Raw genomic sequence first — 18,883 nt, 5'->3', positions numbered from 1 at the left:
GATAAGTATCCGCTTCACCTACAAAGTAATCCATGTATATTTTTACTGCTTATATATATATGGAAAAAAAACTAAATCTTTTTTGAGATTTATATTTATATATACGTATCGACTACATACTAGGTATTTGGTGTTTTTCTATGTCCATATGTGTTACTCTAACGGGAATAAATAAATAAATGAAAAAACTCGTAACGTCATGAATATATTACGTTAGCACAGTATAGTCACAGAAGTATTTTTTTTCTAAATATGCTATGTTTATCGTGAATCTGTTATTGTGAAACTGTCTCCATAGAAAAACAGGGCGCTGGATTTGCATTCATCGACTCAAAGTTTGCTCTAAAATACTCAGGTTGTTAATATCACTTCATCATGCGGTTACGTTTAATCGGCATGGATATCACTGAACTTCCCAATCAAGATAAGGGTCAAATTATCCCATAAACAATACTCCTTGGCCGGAGGATGGTAATAAAAGCTTTTACTGATTTCAGCATAATAAGAAGAACGCTGCGAACGTTTCTTTGAATTAAAATGATTCTAAGTTTAATAAAGCGTACGTCATTCTAAATAGAGCATGCCAACCACTTATCAGTTCAACAGCCTTTGACTTTTCAGTATATTTTATATATATTTCAGTATATTTTTCAGTATATTTTAAGAAATTTCACTTAATAAAATTGGCTCAGCCATTATGCAGAATGTGAATTGAAATTAAAAGAAAAAGGTTTATTGAGAAACGAAAAAGCTTTTGTGTATGTTCTCTTAACATTGTCTATGCGGCTCGGCATAACTCACTCAGTATCTGTCAATTTGTTTCAATGTGTATTTTTAAGAATTAAACATCAAAGTATTTAAATGCTTTAAAGCCTGATTAAATAGTTCGGTCATTTATCTTCTTTAGCTTCTATTTTCCTGTACCATTGGTTAAGCTTATCGGCGTATTTAGGGACTACAAGGGTTCTATATATCAAAGAGGCCAAAAGTATGAAAATTAAAAAAATCTTATCACTCTTTGAGCACTTATTAGGCCAAAGACACTTACCTTACCTTGTTTTATATCGACATGTCCATATCGGAATCCTGACTAGATGCACGCGCAACAAAATCATTCGTCCGCATATCCAAAGGTTAAAATCCTCGCTAGCGCCTAGGGCAGTACCTGCCATCGGGATATCATTCTATTAAAACGAAAAACCACGAAGTATAAAATACCAAAAAAATGGTTTTAAACTTACTTCTAGTAATTACTTAGACGACTCACTTATCATATAAATATATAGAATATTTTCGTTGCTTTAATCTGGGCAGATTTTCCGGAAGCGATATTGTCCAGTATGCTGGAGTTGTGAGGTGCTGACCCGAACGAGTGGATGCCACCCAACAATCTCAATTGCGATTATTGATAAACGTTCCGTCAATGGCGTGCACAAACGGCTATATAAGTGTAAATATATTTGTGTCATGTTTTTAATTAATAAGAGTTAAAAATTATCTTTAACAGGCAAAAAATAAGTAGCAGAAAAACAAAGCAATAGTATGTCACACATGTAAACGGTGCAATGGCATTTTGTTAGCCTTGGTAGTAGTTAGTTTACTGGTGGTAATTTATTCGGTCATGTTTGTTCCTTACTACGGAAGTGCTGTTTTTCCATTTATAAACAAGCAGATATCACACGATTTCCTCGATTTTAATTGCTGACACTTAATTATAATCGACTTAATTGCAAACTGCAAACTCGTGAAAACCGCTGTTGAGCCTCACGGCTAGCTTCCAGATTCATACAACGAATCTGCTCCCTGCTAATTACGATATATTGTATATATATTTTAGTTATTTGAAACTGGTGATGGCAGTATTTATAAAATTCTGGAATTTCGACTGAACTTGATCTAACCGAATTCGGCTACTACCGAATACGATACGAACCGAATTACATAAAATAGCCGAAAAATAAATTTTCAGTCATTTTTGTCCTCGACATATTCGCAGCATGGGAAAACGTGGAGCTACTTGGTGCAGGGGCTATATGGGCTACTCAATTTTTTTTTTAGCAAAAAGGTTGATTTTAAATTTCAATAGTATAAAACTTGCAGATTTCTTTAGCTGTACACGGGTCAAAAGTATATCGCCCTTTGCGTTACTAGACCTTTTTCGTCGACTAAATTTAAAAAAAAATGAGCTGTATGGGACGGTTAAGCGTTTTTTTGTATTTTATAGAACTTTTGCTGAGCAACTGAAAGAAGCAAAAATATTTTTCTACCACAGTTTTCTTCTCCCAGAATTAGCTTGTATAAAAATGGTTAAACGACTTTTAACTAACTTAATGATAACTTTAGAAAATACATGGATCAGGAATAAATGAAGTTATATGAGCCACTGCATTTCAAACGTATCTGTATGAAAACGGATGCTATCTATGCTAATTTTACAGATCTGTCTATCTGTATATACGTGCGTCAACATAGCGTAGTTTCGTACTCGTACCACATGACGTTATTGTTACCGACCGGTGTTGTTTGTGAAAGAAAACCGGACGACATTATTGGCACTACTAAAGCATTGTTTCGAAAAACGATATTGACAAAATACGCATTACATTGCGAACAATCATGATCATAGCTTAGAATTTACCGTGGGAAATATCAGAATAATGCTCATGTATGATAGCGTGTAGGTGGTGGTGGTGGGGTCCGGTCCGCTTTGAAGAACAGCGCGCTTTCTGTTATTGCGCCTCCTCACTTCTCAAAACGAGGTATAACTCGTTGATGTCCTACTAGTTGGGCCATTCAACAGCCGGTTCAACTGTGCGCAACAAAACTTCATGAGGGACAATGGTAGACGAATCAATCTCTTTGTCCTGTCTAGCTTGTTAATCATTAAAGAGTATCGGCCTTTTTCTCATCCGTAATGACAGCCTTTTTTAAGAAGAAAAACATTTCTTTAATCGTTGTTAAATTATTGATTTGTTTGCACGGAATCACTAGTTGCCTATATAGCCCCACCTCTAGTCTATATAACCCCACCTTTTGGGGCTATATGTGTGAACGGCATGTTTACAGCTGGTATTTTCTTAGAAATAAATTGATTACAATGAACCTGTTTTGGTCTCATAATAGGACAGTCTCTAACGGATATAGCGATATATGATTTTCTATCCGTGGGACCGGTTGTGTTCGACGATAATTTTAGGTAAATTGCAACCCATATATAAGCTCACCTCCTATATCTCCCTTCGAGTGATTTTAGCAATGAAAGGATCTAAATAAGTATTTTCTGCCCTGCCTGTTTTCCTGGTAGCCTTGACACCAAGCAAGGTTATGACTACCGTGCGCCAAAACTTTGAATTAAGCCTTCATACACCTTCTTCTTAAACGAGCCAATGTATTTAGCAGGAAATTGCCTAACTCAATGTGACTCAGTCATAATTAAAGCTTGCGTTCTAGTATTTGTTTTATCGATAAAACGAATTTCTAACTCATTCATGGTTGCCTTCCAACTGATATGACAAGGACTGAGGCGCTTGAATTTCTATCCAACATTTGCCATCGACAGGCAAAGGTTACTGGAGACTTCTTCGCAATTAGGTGAAGATAATTTATAGCGTGCCTGTTGATACTGTAGTCTTGCTTTCACAACGTTGTAATCGCGTGATTGGATCGAACTAATGTTGATGCAACATGTTCTTGAGCTATTCAAAATCTAAATGGCGTTGACAACGCTGTGATTATAGCGATGCTAGCTATTTTCGAAAGGAAAGGATATTTCGGTGTAGTCCAAATCGATTCGTGTTAATCAGTGGAAAGTGGAGTGCGCGGATGTCTGGCGGCAGCCGTTCGCAGGAATGGAGAGTCGTCTGCGATGATGATGAAGAGATGACGATCCAAAGGTGGTTCAGTCGTCGCGAACAAAACTCCGCACACCTGAATTCACCGTCAGAAAAATCAAAAGGAAATAAAAATGGCGCCAGTTTGGACCAGCCAAAAGATTCGAGGAAGCCCGAAGCCGACGGGTCACGCAGCACTCGTGGCGGTGCCGTCTGTGGTATTCTTTCAACCAGACAGACAGGAACTACAGGCCCTACTCCAAAAGGAAGCCCTTTATCATATCCAACGCTTTCGAGTGCTGGTGCAGCAAAGAAAGTTCAATTTAGTGAGGATGATATCATACAGGTCATGTCACCTCAGCCAAGGGGTACCCCGTTCGTGAAACCGGGTACGTACATTAGGCAGGATATATAGCTGAGCGACCTTAAGCAAATAAAAATAATCTGTTGAAACGCACATTCTTTAAGAACACCATAGGTTTAATTCAGTTCTCAACAGCTGCAACGACAGCGTGCGAAGCAAACATGTTTTGCAAGAACGTTGACGCGTGTACAACAGGAAGCGCTCCCCATTGATGATCATACCGACATTACAACAGAAGCAAGCTGAAAGCTTTTATCTGATTTTTTTTATTTTAAAGAATCATGTTAACGTAGATCGTTAAGCTAGAAAATATTTTTTCATTATGGTAAGTGTTCATGGTGCAGCACATCTGCCGAATACTGCAAGTTAATGATAAACATTTTAGGTGTTCCTTCAACTGGCTCGGCCCGCTGATCCATCTGTTAGCGTGGCTTCATAGGTCCACGAGCTGAGATCGTTACTTCACATTCAGTGTTAATGTCTACAGCAATTTAAGTGTTGAATGTTTCATATGGGCCTATGAGCTTCTTCCAACGACGTTTATTAGTACGACGAAGGCATGCGGTAGCTGGAGCCAGTGTTTTCGATAGTAAGGCTGATTTCTCAAGACAGCCACACCTGGTAGATTGGTGATAAACTTTATACGCAAAGGACGATTCACTGAGGAACGGTTAATAAGCGACTCGCTAATAAGCTAGCTTTATGACAGCCTTTGATCATGGCTAAATGCACATAGAGGCGACCAGAACTACTAAACCTTTGCCCAAGTAGGTCATTAAACACCTGAGGAAACTGTAGGTGAGGATAACAATATACTGTTGTCAGGGTAGGGCATACTGAATTGGCTGATATACCATCGTGAGTAGCACTAACTCAACCGGCCACAGGCCTGTAGAGGCATCTTTTGTCGTATGTTTTGTTTCAAAATTTGGCGTGATGGAATTACGTCCTCTGTCTCAAAAGTCGACTTTGTTCTTAACACGTTATTTATGTAATCAGTAGTTGTAGTTGCGAGAAACGTTAGTATGGTGCGTGTTCGGTAGTTCATATCGATTGTTTCTGCTATCGTGACAAGATTGACCTGACGAAATGGGTGCCACCCTGAAGTTCGAAGCTGAGATCAAACACATAACATCAAAGGCATACCCACTGACACTCAGCGTCAGTTACTTGACAGATAGTCTTATTTATAGTCTTTTAATAGTCTGGGGCAAACCTATTTCAAATTATTATAACTGCTCAGTTCCATCAAAATATGCATGCTATAATATCGTGGTGCTGTTATTTTTAAGCTTTTTTGTGCTAATATACAATATGTGAAATAATAACATTAGCAAATTTCGTCAAACTTGTGCTTTTGTTATACATGGGTATGTCGAAAACCGACGATTGTATAACACTGAAAGTGGCGTGTTTCGGATCCAATTTACGGTTTTCGACGGACTTTGTTATCAGGCCCGGGTCGTGGCGCTCCTATGAAAGTGTCTTGGGGCGCAAAGCTACAGCTCTATACAACTGTGGGCTCAAACATTTCGTATTGCAAATTTGAGAAAGTCTGCTATAGATACGATTTGACCATCGGTCCTTACATTATTGCAGAAAAAACCTCGGCTTACGTTCGTTATTTTGACCATAAGCCTATCTAATCTTTCGACGAACATTACGTGTTGAAACCTTACGCCTCTCCGTCAAAAACTTTGTCACGATAGAAAAAGCGCTATTAGCCATTGTTCTACTGGTAGTCTATATGAGCTTCGACACCTATTTGTAGAGTAGTATACTAACTAGGAAAATACCAAATTTGAAATCAGGTACATTGCAAACGACGTACTCAACTTGACAGGCGAATGAGTTTGCTACTCAAGATAATATCAGTGACTCGAATGGAAGAGGAACAAATACTACCTAGAACTATCGAAGGTAAACGTTTTTATGTACAGTTTACATTTTCGACGTTTAAGTTAGTACTTACAGGGCAACGATTAGCGCGTATGTCATCACTGATTTAACAGTATCGAGAACTTTCATAGATGAATCACAACGGAATAATCCTAAAAAACAGAAGCGGCACTATTGACTGGCGGAAAACGTATGCCATGATGTATGTCAGTTTAAAAGAAGAGAATTATATCTTGCATAACGCAGTACTTTATTAAAGGGGTGCGTTCATTGGCCTAAACTAGAAACGAATCGCACCGTTTTGCATAGGCAAGATTAACTTCGATTAGGCCTTATTTCTGATTGATAAACGCTATTGATAAATTATATGCCTGAACTCACTGAGAATCGAGGACTATTTCCTGTGATACGCAAGCATATATTGAAACGTTGATTAGAATTTGATGTATGATGCACATTATCCTATTAAAGTCTGTTCTTGTAGATAAACCCAGAAGATCCGTCGTTCGGGTAACAGGCGGTTTAGCAAAAATACTGGAACATATTGGCCAGCTCGTGCAAAACTATCCGTTTGCTATAGGTTTTTTTCTATAAAAATAACCGGTAGTGACCGGTAGTGGGTGTGTTTCTGACCTACTGGAGGGCCATTATGCGTGCGGACGCAGAAATATCGGCCTACCCTAGTGCGAAAATGTAGAGCAAATTGATCAGCCTGAATAACAAGCAGATGTTATTAATGAGTGCCCTCACTTAGCTTAAGAGCCAATGATTGTAGTGACGCTTTTCTTACTGGGTAGTATAGTTCCTGCCGGCTATGATATACCACATCGACAATACCGTTTAAGGATTAATAGAACTCTGTGTGATATTGATAGTTTTTGCCACGAGGAAATATAATTATTAGTTGACCCACTATTGCGGTATTATGCTGTTGCGAAACGTAAGATAGAATATCTCCTATCCTAAACCCTATCCAAATTGTAGCATCTACAATGTCTGATAGCTATCTTTCTTTGTTTTTCTTGTTTTCGGGAATATGTTTTTTGCTGTATAAAGATCGTTACCAGAGCCGTAAGCTGCGTCGAACTGCGGCACGCATGAAACTCTATCAGAAAAAATATGGAACACCCCTGCCTGAAGAATTTTACGACGTTACGCCGCCAAGTCTCGTAGAAGCACTTGATAAAGAAATGGCTGAACAAATTCGTAAGAAGCTTCGTAGCAAAATTATGTCCCAGATACGACTGCAGCAGCTATCGACCCGCAGCTCCGAGGACGATCATCTGCCCCTGCTTGACAAATGTGACAAGCCCAATTGTCGAAAGAAGGTTGACCCTATCTCCTTACATAGATAGATGGTTATTCCGTTACTCTAATATTACGATTGTTCAGAATATACAATTAGCAAAACAAAAAACGATTATTTCAGTGTCTTTCACCTTTTTCATCTCTGTGTTTATATACAGACAGAATCGAAACACGTGCACGACGGTCAAGTATCTCACAACTGACATATATGAGAAAGTGTGTTCTTGAATATTATTATGGCAACCCTAATGAAAGGCTACCTAATCAGGGTCATCAACAATGTCGCGGCGTAAAACTTGCAGGGTTCTTGTTTGACTGAGTTAGCGAAGCAGACGACAGACAGCAATGTTACGCCCGCATCGCCGGATAAACACACCCGAAGTCGAACGACCCCTCTAGAACAGGACATTGGTACACAGCCCTCAAGCACAGATACAAGCTGTGTACATGGCGTGCCACGTTCCGTGTCAAATGCGGAAGTTGACACACTAGAATCATCGTATAGTGCCAAACCACCTTTAAGTTTTGCGTGCAGTTTAGCATATATTCCCACAGACGCCACTCCTCCACACACCATAAATTATAATAGCTCGCAGAAGGGTCGTGCACAACACATTCTCAAGCACGACGAGCCAGTGCACTGTCTAAAACATACCGGTACGTCGGACGCTCCAAAGGAAAGCACTCTGTTTTGTAGTGCGAAACGGAGCAGTCCGTCCTATACGCAAAAGGAAGATAGTTCGCCGCACGCTGAGAGTCCGAAGAATCGAAACCAGAGAGCACAATGCACGCGGACGGGATATTCATCGCAGACGTCATCGAATGCTCTAATGAAGTTCAACCTGATTACACCGCTATGCGCAAGAGCATCTATGAAGACCTCGGTTAATTTGGAGTTAATTGCTATGCCGAGTCCACCTAGCTCACAACAGAGTCCAAATGGAAGTCCAGCATATAGCCGACAAATGATTGTTGAGGAAAGCTCAACTCTGAATCCTCCACGTGAATCAAGCAGACATCAACGACGAAGTTATCGTCATCGTTACCATCATCATCGTGACACAAGCGTGAAGCACTCTAGTCACTTGCTGCCTGCCGAAACGAGCACCGATTTGAATGGTGACCTAAGCAGTGATTTAAGCGACAATTCGAGTGGTGATCAAAATGACGATTACTGTGAAATATGCGGTAGCTCAATCATACAGCGGAACCGACGAACAGCAGATCACGATCACAGCGGGGTGCCAGCTGGAAGTGAAACTAGAAATTCATATAATTGTTTGTCTGACCATTCGTCACGTCCAGTCACTCTGAGGACACCGAATTATATAAGCAGCTACAGTAATTTGGAACCCAGCGAACTTCCTAACAGTCATCTTTTAACGGAATCGGGCTTACCACCGCACAGACTATTGCTACATGACATTACGCTTGATCAAGCATCGGATCCCGCAACAAGCTTAGAGACGTTTTTGCATCACAGCGCATCAAACTTACGACGAGGCAAAGGTATAGTCCCAGCTGAAACAACATGGCAAGCGCTGCGAGGTAACACACCAAAAAATAAGTGATCTAACTCGGCAAAGCATGGATATACACCGTCATATAGCTGTGACAGGTACATTCAACGTTAACAGATAAAGATTAGGTATGACGGGTTCCCAAATTTTGTGCAGACGTGAACTTCGTACTGTATCCAATGTAACACACTTCGTGACCTGCGGCGGCTATGAAGAGGGGCCCGGAGTCTACTTTGAATAGAAGCGTCAACAGCTAATGGTTTCATGAGCAAATGAACGGGCGTCCATAAGCAAATGTTAAAAACATGATCTGCAAAGCGCATGATGAGAGTTCGGCGTTAGTCGGAATATTCACAGGTATCCTTGTGATTTTAAAACAGAGAGAAGCAGCCTTGAATTAAACGAAACACTATGACAGAACGCTCGGAGTTTACTTTGTATCACTAATTTTTTCCATTATGCCGCTGTGCTTGAAGTATACAGTACGCATTATATAAAGGTGGAATATACTTTCTAGAAATCCAATACCAATAGACACTGCAAGCAAGGCTTTTGTACACAGATTCGAGTACGCCCTAAAGAAATACACTCAACAAGACTATAGGCCGCCTTCTTTACCGTTATTTTCTAAAATGTATTTCGTATTTGTGCCTAATAATAACAACTTATCATAAAGATGTGAAACTTGCAGGGGTTTGCTTAGTACAGTTCTGACAAAGGAACCAGCAATCTTGATAACGTTTACTCGAAGGAAGACAATCGACAACTAGAAACGGTAAAGTCAGGGTTAGACGAAGCTTTGGCAGAACAAACAACCGACGCGTTTTTATCTACTTGACCAGTCAGTACGCCGACTGTTTCATAAAACGGAAAAGCCGAAGATACTTTTCTCTGAAACGAGTTGGCGGGTTGTTATAAGACTTCGGAATCACAGCCTTTTTTAATTCGCGGAGTATGATTTACTATTCGTGGATAGAAAAAAATTAGAATCTGCTGGTTCTCCGCGAAGCCGTAAACCTCTGGAACCTGATGAGGCGTTGCAAATTCGCAATACATTGCTGATGTTCGATAGACTAGGACAACCAATCAACAACTTTAGTCTAATTTGGGTTTGTTGACTTAATAGTTGAATTATTTTTCATAGGCTATATATATAATGCATGGCTAGCTTTAGAAAAGGTGTGCCTTTCACCGTGCCAACATTTACGTAGTACCTAAAACTAACTTCCGTTCGTCGAATATATTTGCTAGTCAGCTTCGTTGACCGTTCGTTTCGAGAAACACCCAACACTGAATAAGCTGGTAGACAAAATGTACTACCATGGTTTGAATTTCATGGAACTGTAAATCAGGATCGTCCTGTCGTCGCGTCGACCTGCACGTCGACTCACTTCGATAGCGCACCAAGGAGTGCTACCTCGTTAATAGTAGGGATTTATCAGCAGACTGTGTGACGGTATCCCTCGCCCGGCTAACTACACCAGTGCCACCGGCTTCGTGGAAAAAGCCAGCGTTTCGGCCAACCCAAGTTAACTTTTGTCAACCAGAAACCCCACAAAAATAACTACTTAAACCTTCACCCTTCTTCGACTAATGCGACTGTGTGCGAACAAATCGAACCTCAAGACTCTTGGCCGTACGAGTCGATTCGTGAAAGTATCTATTAGCAGCCTAGTTAGACCCTGACTAATAGATCTTTTATGCTTAGCGAAGTTATTGAAGCCAAACACAGTCATAAAGGAAACAATATCCCAAAAAACAAACATGCGTCATGTTCAAAGCCAAATCAACCTCGAATGCTAACTGCTGCGGACAAAGCGAGCCGACCCTTATTTGAGCCTTCTCAGAGAAAACCAAACGACTCCGAGTCAGAGTGCTGTCGAAGGCCAAGTCCACCTGCAGGCATAACTCAAATATCAATATCCGTTACCAACTCCGAGGACAGATCGCATCCGAAGCCGGATAGATAAATCAAAAACAAAGGCAAAAACTGAGCAGAAAATTTAGCCCTAGGTTAGCGAGCTTAGGCCAAAAGGATAGTGAATTTAGAAATGACGTTCTTCGTCTAGTAGGCAACGATGAGAGTAAGAAACCGTCAAGAACAAACCGTGGACTAGACATTCATCAGTGACTCTACGGTCTGCTGCCGCTGCAGTTATAAATGAGAAATCTGGGTGTCTGATCAAATGTTCTCTAAATAAAAATAGTCCCCAGCATAAACGGTTCAGTTTAATAAAGATGCTCAATCGATGATCTGGTTCTAATTCGCTTTGTTTCCCAATAATAGGAATAATTATTCGTCAGCTCCTGTCTGTGTCATAAGTATTATTTAGGTCATACATTATATAAATGCAGGTTACTATTGTTTACAAAAGTGCTACTGGTTCAATATCACATATCCGGCCGCTCGTGTTTGCTCGAGCGGGATCGTGCCGATGGACAACAGGACAAAGATGACGATGATGATGACGACGTATTGCCATGATGTGCACCCCTGGGAGAAGGGAAATTGACGAATCTGCTCGTGACGTGAATTCAAAAAGCATCATCAGGCCCATGTCCGGAAACTGGGAGCTGGAATGTAAGGCATCACACGTGCAAGCGATATAGATCTTGTTCATATCATTGAAATGAAATCATGATGCAAAGTTAACGTTGTCCTTCTGGCGCGACGTCCCAATGAATTGCTTTGCAAGTTTTACGTGCTACGAGTCAAGCTACAAGATAACAGGAACCTGGATGTTGAGAATTCTGGTTGGCACACTGAATATCCACGGGTTACGATTACTTATTACCATGAAAAAAAATTCAATCATGTTAATCTGCGGACGCTTTCAAAATGAGGAAATGCGTCTATGGTATGGATGAAACACATTTAGCAGAAGTCCATTAAAAAACATGTATTGAAAAATCACACTGCTACTGTCCATTTCGTAATCCTGAAGTGGCTGTGTGTCTTGCGATTCAGCAACAATAAAATTGGGTTTACTAACCTGAAACTTCCACAAAAATTCTAGGTCTTCTTTAGCCGGGCCGATAATCACGAGCATTATATACCGCGGACTTTTGATAGAGCTATTATGAAGTTACATACGTGTCGACGGTAGATTCAGACAAAAGTAAGCAGATTTAGAGATTTAGATAACATATACACCATGGGCGTATGATTAAAAGATGCACTACTGGATTTCTAGCTCTATTGTAGCGGTATGTGAATCTAGTTAATGTCCCTACGCTGAGTTCGAAGTGGCATTTTTAAAACGCGACCTTTTCCTCTTAGTTCACGTTTATATGGCCTTTCTTGCCTTGTTCGCAATAAGGCTATGTGCTGCCTAATCCATGGTATTCGCTTGAATTTTGTTTAATTTTCAGCTGTGTTATGTTTCTGTGTACATACGTCCAGTTGATCTTGCGATAATTGAAAAAGTATCTCTTGTTATCTAGTAAGGTATCAAACTCTCTTTTCACTGGCCAGAACAAGAATCGTTCGGCGCTGGTCTCCTTTTCGTTCACTTCAACCTCTCACGCCCTTCACTGCCAAAAAATCACCTTACTAAATATATCGTTGAACGATCCCAGGTGGCTCGCCGTTTTCTTTGTATTGATAAACTATTGTGAGCAATTCGAGTAAACTACACATCAGCAAGATACAATACTGAATTCACCGATAACCTTCCTCGAGTTATCTGTGAAGTAAGAATCATGTAGGTATTGAGGACTAATCAGTTAGGGTTTGCTCAATCTTATATATCGCCAAGTAATAATCTCGAAAAAAGCCTACAACTACCAGCAATTAACAAGGAAAAGAACTAATCCTGTGGCGTCGCTAGAACTACTGTTTTTATTTCCGTTGTGCAGAATAGTTATGGTTGGTGTATTGGCAGAGACTCACCTGCTTTTCGCTTGCAGACGGGGAAAAGAACAGAACTTTTTTTTGCAAAAGTAGATAGCTACCGTGTTAAAAGACCTAGTTAAGTGTACTAATAGAATCTGTATTTCAATTAATGTCCCGACCGTAATGGTCGTCGTTTCAAAGGTTGCAAAAATCTACTCTCTAGCATACTTTCGATTATCTGTTTTACTGCACCTTGAGCAAGGCCAGTTGCGTCGATTGTTTTTCTCTAAGTAAATCTGCCCGTCCATCTGCCCATTCGTGCACAATGTATCTACCTATGATGTGAAAATTTTGTAAGTATCGTTAGTAAGTGAAGCCAATATGTTTTCTCGTATTATAGCGATCGAACATAATTGATATTAAGTAGTAATGGTTTCTAATTAGGCAAGGATTTTTGGTACAAAAAAGATTTGAACTTTATTTTAGACGTCAACTGAGAAGTTGTGCACTTGGATCAAATTATAATAAATAGCGGGCTGTGATCTTTGATGTTAACAGTTTGTTCCTTTTTACAGGCACTTGATATACAGCGAGCGGCTTGCGACGTTACGAGCGTAACTAGTTCCGAGAGCGCACTCGGTCGCCTGAAGATTGGCCGCTTTTCCTGGCCATATTAGTTCGTTGTGTTCCTTTCGTTCGCTTGTACTCGGCGTAGTAACGCTGTATAGACGCATATATTATCATTTCTGTTGGATCTCGTCGCCATTATCATTGTTTCGTCATAGTATCGTTGAAGTTTGATGCTGGAAGATTTTATGGAAAAGCGCCTCGATTCATCTAGGATGCAGCCTGTTCCTCAGGATTCTCACAGCCCTTGGTGAGCACATTCGCCCACCTTTTCAGGTTAATCTTCGAGCCATCCATGGGCGCTTCAGCGAACACATCGTTGGCTTCCTGCTCGGTTAACTTTTCGCCGAAAGTGCATAGCATCTTGCGTAGTCTGTAACATCAAGCGCAAATCACATCCCTTCATCAATCTCTGATAGAATGCAACGTGTCCAAGAGATCGATGGGTATGACGATCAAACTGACCTAGATGACGATAAATATGGCGCAGAAACTTACATTCAGAGCTGCTCGGCTGTTTTCATTTCGTCAACTCGTTAAGAGCTACATACACTTTAACCAATTAACATGAAACTGACTCAAGGATAGGCATTGTAATTAACAAGGTATAGATAATATACTTCAGCAGCTACAAGTTATGCTCTGCTCACCTGACCGCGATATCAAACGGTTAAAAAGACGATGAAAGCATTTTTTAAAGGGATTATAAATTGCGCTTAACATGAACGATTTGTATACGTGCCATCTCCGATATATAGATCAGCCAAGAATCAACGCGGTGCATGTGTTTCGTTTGCAGACATTTTAGTGTTAAACGGTTCTGGCTGGCTATGGTACAACGTAACAACGCAGATAGAAAAAGAAATAGTAGGTCATCCGTTTGCGAACATAGCGATGATGTCGAAACCAGTCGCGGTTAGAATCTTGGTTAGATGAGGCTGACTACCATATATAGAGCGGGTGTGGCTATGTAGGTTTATGTCGAAAGAGGCGGATCTGGTTGGAAAGAAGAGAATGCTCGGGCTCTAGGACAAACGGGGCCAGGTTTTCGACTCTAAATATTACACGCTGACGCCGATAGGTAGCAGGGATGCACGCGACACTACAGCGTAAATCTTGAGAACATTAATGAGACGTAAAACGGCAACTGACTCGTGGGTGAAAAGTTAGGTTGGGAACAGTTACATGTTTATAATTATAACGCGGTAAACGGTCGGATGTTTCACCTACTTTTCTTCAGTGCAGGTGCCGTCTCCGTCATCGAAGATGGTGAAAGCGTTGACAATCGTTTCCTCCTCGTCCATTCCGCCGGCCTTGTTAGCGAAGATGGTTACGAATTGGGTAAAATTAATAGGTCCAGAGGCCTCGGACATCATCTCATCGAGTTCCTTATCGCTCGTCAGACGTCCCATCTGGTCGAAGGTGGCACGGATATCGTTCTTTGAGACGATGCCTACACAGCGCAGAAAGGTCACCCCTATGAGTAGCACCGGCCAGTGTAACACTCACAATGCATAGAAAATCACGTTCCGTTCCGGACTTTACATGCTATATAACAATTCACTTTAGTACGGAATATTGAGGTACTCAGTGAGGCTTTGGCAAAAGCGAAACAACTTACCATCCTTGTCCTGGTCGATGAATCCAAAGGCCTCTTTGAACTCAGCCATCTGATTTTGGCTGAACATGGAGAACACGTTGGAACTGGACTTCACTGCCTTCTTTTTTGATCCGGCCATTGCTGTGCTTGTGCGGAACCTCTTCGAAGTGAAGGAGAACTCGCGGGATGCCTACGGGCCTGGAAATTCCTGAAATCAGAAAGAGAGCTTGACCTTTGTACTCAATTGAGCCTCAGTAAAGCATAGATAGGAGGACGAGCTTGACCTCCAGATGTTAGGAAATGGTCGATGTTGTTGACTTTGAGTTAGATAAATGTCGAGTTATTTGAACTAGTTCACTGTACCACCTCACCACGTCCACATCATTGACGAACCATTTCACTTATAAACTTTAAATGCGGGAAGCACATAAAATGGGTGCTCTTCGTCCCCATTCCAGAACTTCGTGAGTTTTTCAAAATGGGGTTGCCGGTCGCTGGCAATGAAGAATTTTGGGTGGACGACAGCCATTGGTCCACCACCATGCCATAGTCTTTGCTGTGCCATTACGAAGCCAGTTGCAAAGCATTGGACAGAAGACTTACCTAAGCCAACCGTGGTGAGAGACTCAGGACAATGTCTGTCTGAACAGGGCTCGATCTCAGAATGTAACAGGAGGACGTATAAGGGAGAGTGGAAGATTTCTCTATCGTCTTCTTCAATTGGCCTGCTCGAACCTGACCCGGCTCTCCGTAAGGCTTTAGAATCTGGCCCACCAGCAGGTCGCCCTCTCCTTTCCGCCTTATGGACCGTTGTGTCAGGATGACTAGCTACGACCCTTGTTTGCGCTTTCGACCGCGCTATTTTTACCCACCTAGCGGGTATACAAGGTCTCGAGTAGTTCCTACTAGCTTAAACATGGAAAGAAACTGAGATCTTGTGAAAGGACCTTCTACCAGCGGGTTGCAAGCAGACGATTCTCTCTAGTAATAACCTTTTGACTCGTTGAGAATGTTATACTGCGAAAAGCGTGACTACGACGTTTTCCTTAAGAAAGAACTAAGCTACTGTGTTTGCAATTTCGGGAGACCCTCTTGGGCTCACCAACTCTGTTCTATGGGAGCGCCGCCGGTACGATCTGAACCAGGAAGTAATATGCTCTTCCTGCGGATAGAAAATAACTCTGAACAGGTATTAGTAACAGACGGATAACAATGGAAGACACGGAGGTGACGTCTGCGCGCCATCAACTGCGAAAATAAATCGTTGCCCCAAATCTCGAAGATTATACTGCCTATAAAATGAGCTTCGGAAAAATTCTTCTTACAAATCTTGTGACCGAGCTACACTTCTTCGTCGATCATTTGAACTCCTCTTCTCATCCCTTTCTTGAACATTAGAATCACTTCAGCGACCTAGTTTCGGCCTATTCTGCGGCCGTCCCGGTCGACAGCTTTATAGGCATTAATTCCAGTAAAACATGGATGATATTAGTACATAAAACTTGTTCTCATAGTGACTGCGACGATAATCTCACACAACTACAATTAAAAAATTGAAGATCAGCGAACTAAAGAAGAATATGACACAGCCATATGATACAACACTTACCAATACTTATTGCTCCCCAACCCTCTTATCAGTTTAAAATACGTTAGTATAGATGCTGAAACGTCTGGGTGTGGCCCCAATCGTAAGACTTTTCGCAAGTTTACGATAAACACGTGGCCTCTTAGAAGCCCATATGTTTTCATGATATACGTCTGTTTTTGGTGCGAACAAGACCGGATTCATTTCTCCCATCGTGTTGTGGTTGACTTTCAACTAACGTTTGAGCAACGTTTTCTCTTTAGGTCGGCCAGCCATCCGTTAATGGCTGGTAGACGACGTACGTATACCGAAGACTGATATCTGAACCTTGCTGGAAAATCGAATACAAACCACCGGTGGTTTGTCAAAAGTAGATTACATGAAGTGTTCGCGTTTTCGGCGATGTTAAAAACTTGCAAACTCATACGCTATTATTGCTCCTCTTTCTGGAATCGGTCTACATGCACCTTTTTTCAACTGTCACTGGTCCTTAAACCGGCCATTCATGAAATGTTGTCTCTATAGAAATACAAGTTGAGTACAGCATATCTATATGGACTCGAGAGCTTAAATGTCATTTGTAACCGATATGAACATGGACCATGTTGGAGAGCATTCATTTTGCACGGGGCTCGATTTCCGCATAGGGAATTATCTATTCGCAGGCTTTACATTCACTGCAACTCTGATACTTTAAAAAAGGCGTGAATAAATGAAGGAACTAATCGAGACTAACACCGGTTGTAAGCTGATGTGTTGCTAAACGTGTTGAATACTCTACATGTAAAATGTTGGAACTGGTCACTATGAGATTGATATTCAAAAACAACATGTCACTTTCATGTGTGAAATAGTTTTACCTGACATATTTATCTAAAAACTTACTAATTGCGGTGCAGGAGAAGTCAGTTCATGTTCTATTTCGCATGTGGTACAAACGGAACTAGACGATAATTTTTTTTACCGTAAAATATTTATTCTATAGAACAACTGTTACTAGATCATTTGCTGTATAATGTCCGTTCATTTATTATGTTGTGGGGCTAAGGTTCATTGTGGTAGCATTTCAGCTATTAGAAATACTTTGTCGATAGACGGGCTATTTATATTGATACTCGAAGTAAATGTACATAGCCTCGAGTTGAAAGCCACTTTCCTTGTAATGCGATAGTCATCACGTGGGGGTGACTTTTGGGCTTTTGGGGTAAAGCTCGTCTTTGTGTAAATACTAATTTAGGCTAATGGCTATGGCTAAAAATGTCAGAATCGATACATCTTTCTAATTTCACGATTTCATATTTATAAAAGCAGACAGCTGCGTATTGAGCACAAGGTCTCTTTATGTAAAACACGCATACTAATCGTATCTTCCTTTTCACGGTTTGTCATCTATCGGAATCAGGCAGACAAAAAAAACATCGAAACACTCCACTTTTTACGTAAGAGGCGTGAAGATGAGAAATAACTACTAGATATCTTAAAGTTACAACACCATTGCAAAACTCTTGTGGACTATAAATTCCAGTCTTAATTTTGCGCCAGGTTAACGGAACCCTGTTTTAATGGTGCATGTTCCAATGTGTTCGTCTACCCTAGGTCACTTATCCTTTTATAGGGGTGGCTGCAATCGAGAATCATTACGGGGGTATCACGGAACAGGTCGGGGCTACATGATACACTGCTCTGCTCCATTAGACCCTTGCGAGGATGCGTGTTTAGAGTTATACGCACAGCCTTTTCTCTATCCTACACAGACACTGCAGATAAGAGACTGACTATGACCTTAGGGTCGGGCTCCAAGGTCGACGTATCCTTTCAAGCACAATGCAGCACAAATGCAGAGTATCCAAGCGGGAGACTTCGTTGGGGTGGGACACCTAGCGCGTTACTATCGCGAAAAAACAATCCGTAATCCTTAAACCGCTTCAAGAAGACACGTGGGCCACTCACTAACCTTTCCGATGGCGTAGTGAACGATTGCTGCTTGAGGACGTCTATTTAACTCGGCCGTGGGCTAAGGCGAACCGAGGGCTTGAGAGGGCACCGGTGCTAACCTCGGACAGCCGACAGCAGTTCTTGAATGCGGCTGTAGTGGTTTGTAAGTTTCTTGCTTGTTAAAAGCGAATCTTCTCGATATAGGGTAACCAAGTTTTGGGCGGAACTCCGAGTATCTAGGGAAACACCGGTACTTCCAGCAGATGCGGCGACGAATGTGGACGAGAGGCGATTGTGCCAGTGTGCGTTGGCTCACCGACTAAGCTGTGCTCTGAATCTGTTGCGGCGGTAGGGCACCACAGAAAGCACGATCTGCA

The 18,883-nt window shown here is 41.3% G+C and overlaps 2 protein-coding genes across 5 annotated transcripts; one reads left to right on the top strand and one right to left on the bottom strand.

Annotated features, from left to right (window-relative positions):
• The first annotated feature begins 3,435 nt into the window (after window positions 1-3,435).
• On the top strand, window positions 3,436-11,171 carry LOC111251911 (uncharacterized). 2 transcript variants are annotated; one of them, XM_022809026.2, is made up of 4 exons: window positions 4,083-4,219; window positions 6,006-6,114; window positions 7,150-7,421; window positions 7,704-11,171. In XM_022809026.2, the coding sequence occupies exons 2-4, from the start codon at window positions 6,042-6,044 to the stop codon at window positions 8,970-8,972; spliced, it is 1,614 nt and encodes a 537-aa protein (XP_022664761.1). In that variant the 5' UTR covers window positions 4,083-4,219; window positions 6,006-6,041; the 3' UTR covers window positions 8,973-11,171. The 2 variants fall into 2 exon arrangements, with proteins under 2 accessions (XP_022664760.1, XP_022664761.1); XM_022809025.2 differs by lacking the exon at window positions 6,006-6,114 and having other exon boundaries at window positions 3,436-4,219.
• Window positions 11,172-13,207: 2,036 nt separating this feature from the next.
• Window positions 13,208-18,659, bottom strand: LOC111251557 (myosin regulatory light chain 2-like). Of its 3 annotated transcripts, none has more exons than XM_022808231.2 (4): window positions 18,526-18,659; window positions 15,005-15,191; window positions 14,614-14,836; window positions 13,208-13,756 (listed from the first exon to the last, which is right to left on the bottom strand). In XM_022808231.2, the coding sequence occupies exons 2-4, from the start codon at window positions 15,120-15,122 to the stop codon at window positions 13,594-13,596; spliced, it is 504 nt and encodes a 167-aa protein (XP_022663966.1). In that variant the 5' UTR covers window positions 15,123-15,191; window positions 18,526-18,659; the 3' UTR covers window positions 13,208-13,593. The 3 variants fall into 3 exon arrangements, with proteins under 3 accessions (XP_022663966.1, XP_022663964.1, XP_022663965.1); XM_022808229.2 differs by lacking the exon at window positions 18,526-18,659 and adding an exon at window positions 18,354-18,519; XM_022808230.2 differs by lacking the exon at window positions 18,526-18,659 and adding an exon at window positions 15,587-15,737.
• Between the last annotated feature and the right edge of the window lie 224 nt (window positions 18,660-18,883).

The sequence above is a fragment of the Varroa destructor genome, unplaced genomic scaffold, assembly GCF_002443255.2.
Source record: "Varroa destructor unplaced genomic scaffold, Vdes_3.0 BEIS01000005.1, whole genome shotgun sequence".
Lineage (NCBI taxonomy): Eukaryota > Metazoa > Arthropoda > Arachnida > Mesostigmata > Varroidae > Varroa > Varroa destructor.
The sequence above is the reverse complement of the archived record's forward strand: the minus strand, read 5'-3'. Positions and strand labels throughout refer to the sequence as shown.

Bases quoted from the DNA above. Each gene is read 5' to 3' on its own strand.
- LOC111251911 (XM_022809025.2), top strand. From the start codon at position 3,823: ATGTCTGGCGGCAGCCGTTCGCAGGAATGGAGAGTCGTCTGCGATGAT. The intron at 4,220-7,149 runs GTACGTACATTA...TGCTGTATAAAG, and splicing joins TACCCCGTTCGTGAAACCGG to ATCGTTACCAGAGCCGTAAG. The intron at 7,422-7,703 runs GTTGACCCTATC...TAAAACTTGCAG, and splicing joins AGCCCAATTGTCGAAAGAAG to GGTTCTTGTTTGACTGAGTT.
- LOC111251557 (XM_022808231.2), bottom strand. From the start codon at position 15,122: ATGGCCGGATCAAAAAAGAAGGCAGTGAAGTCCAGTTCCAACGTGTTC. The intron at 14,837-15,004 runs GTAAGTTGTTTC...TGCGCTGTGTAG, and splicing joins CATCGACCAGGACAAGGATG to GCATCGTCTCAAAGAACGAT. The intron at 13,757-14,613 runs GTAGGTGAAACA...TTGATGTTACAG, and splicing joins GGCACCTGCACTGAAGAAAA to ACTACGCAAGATGCTATGCA.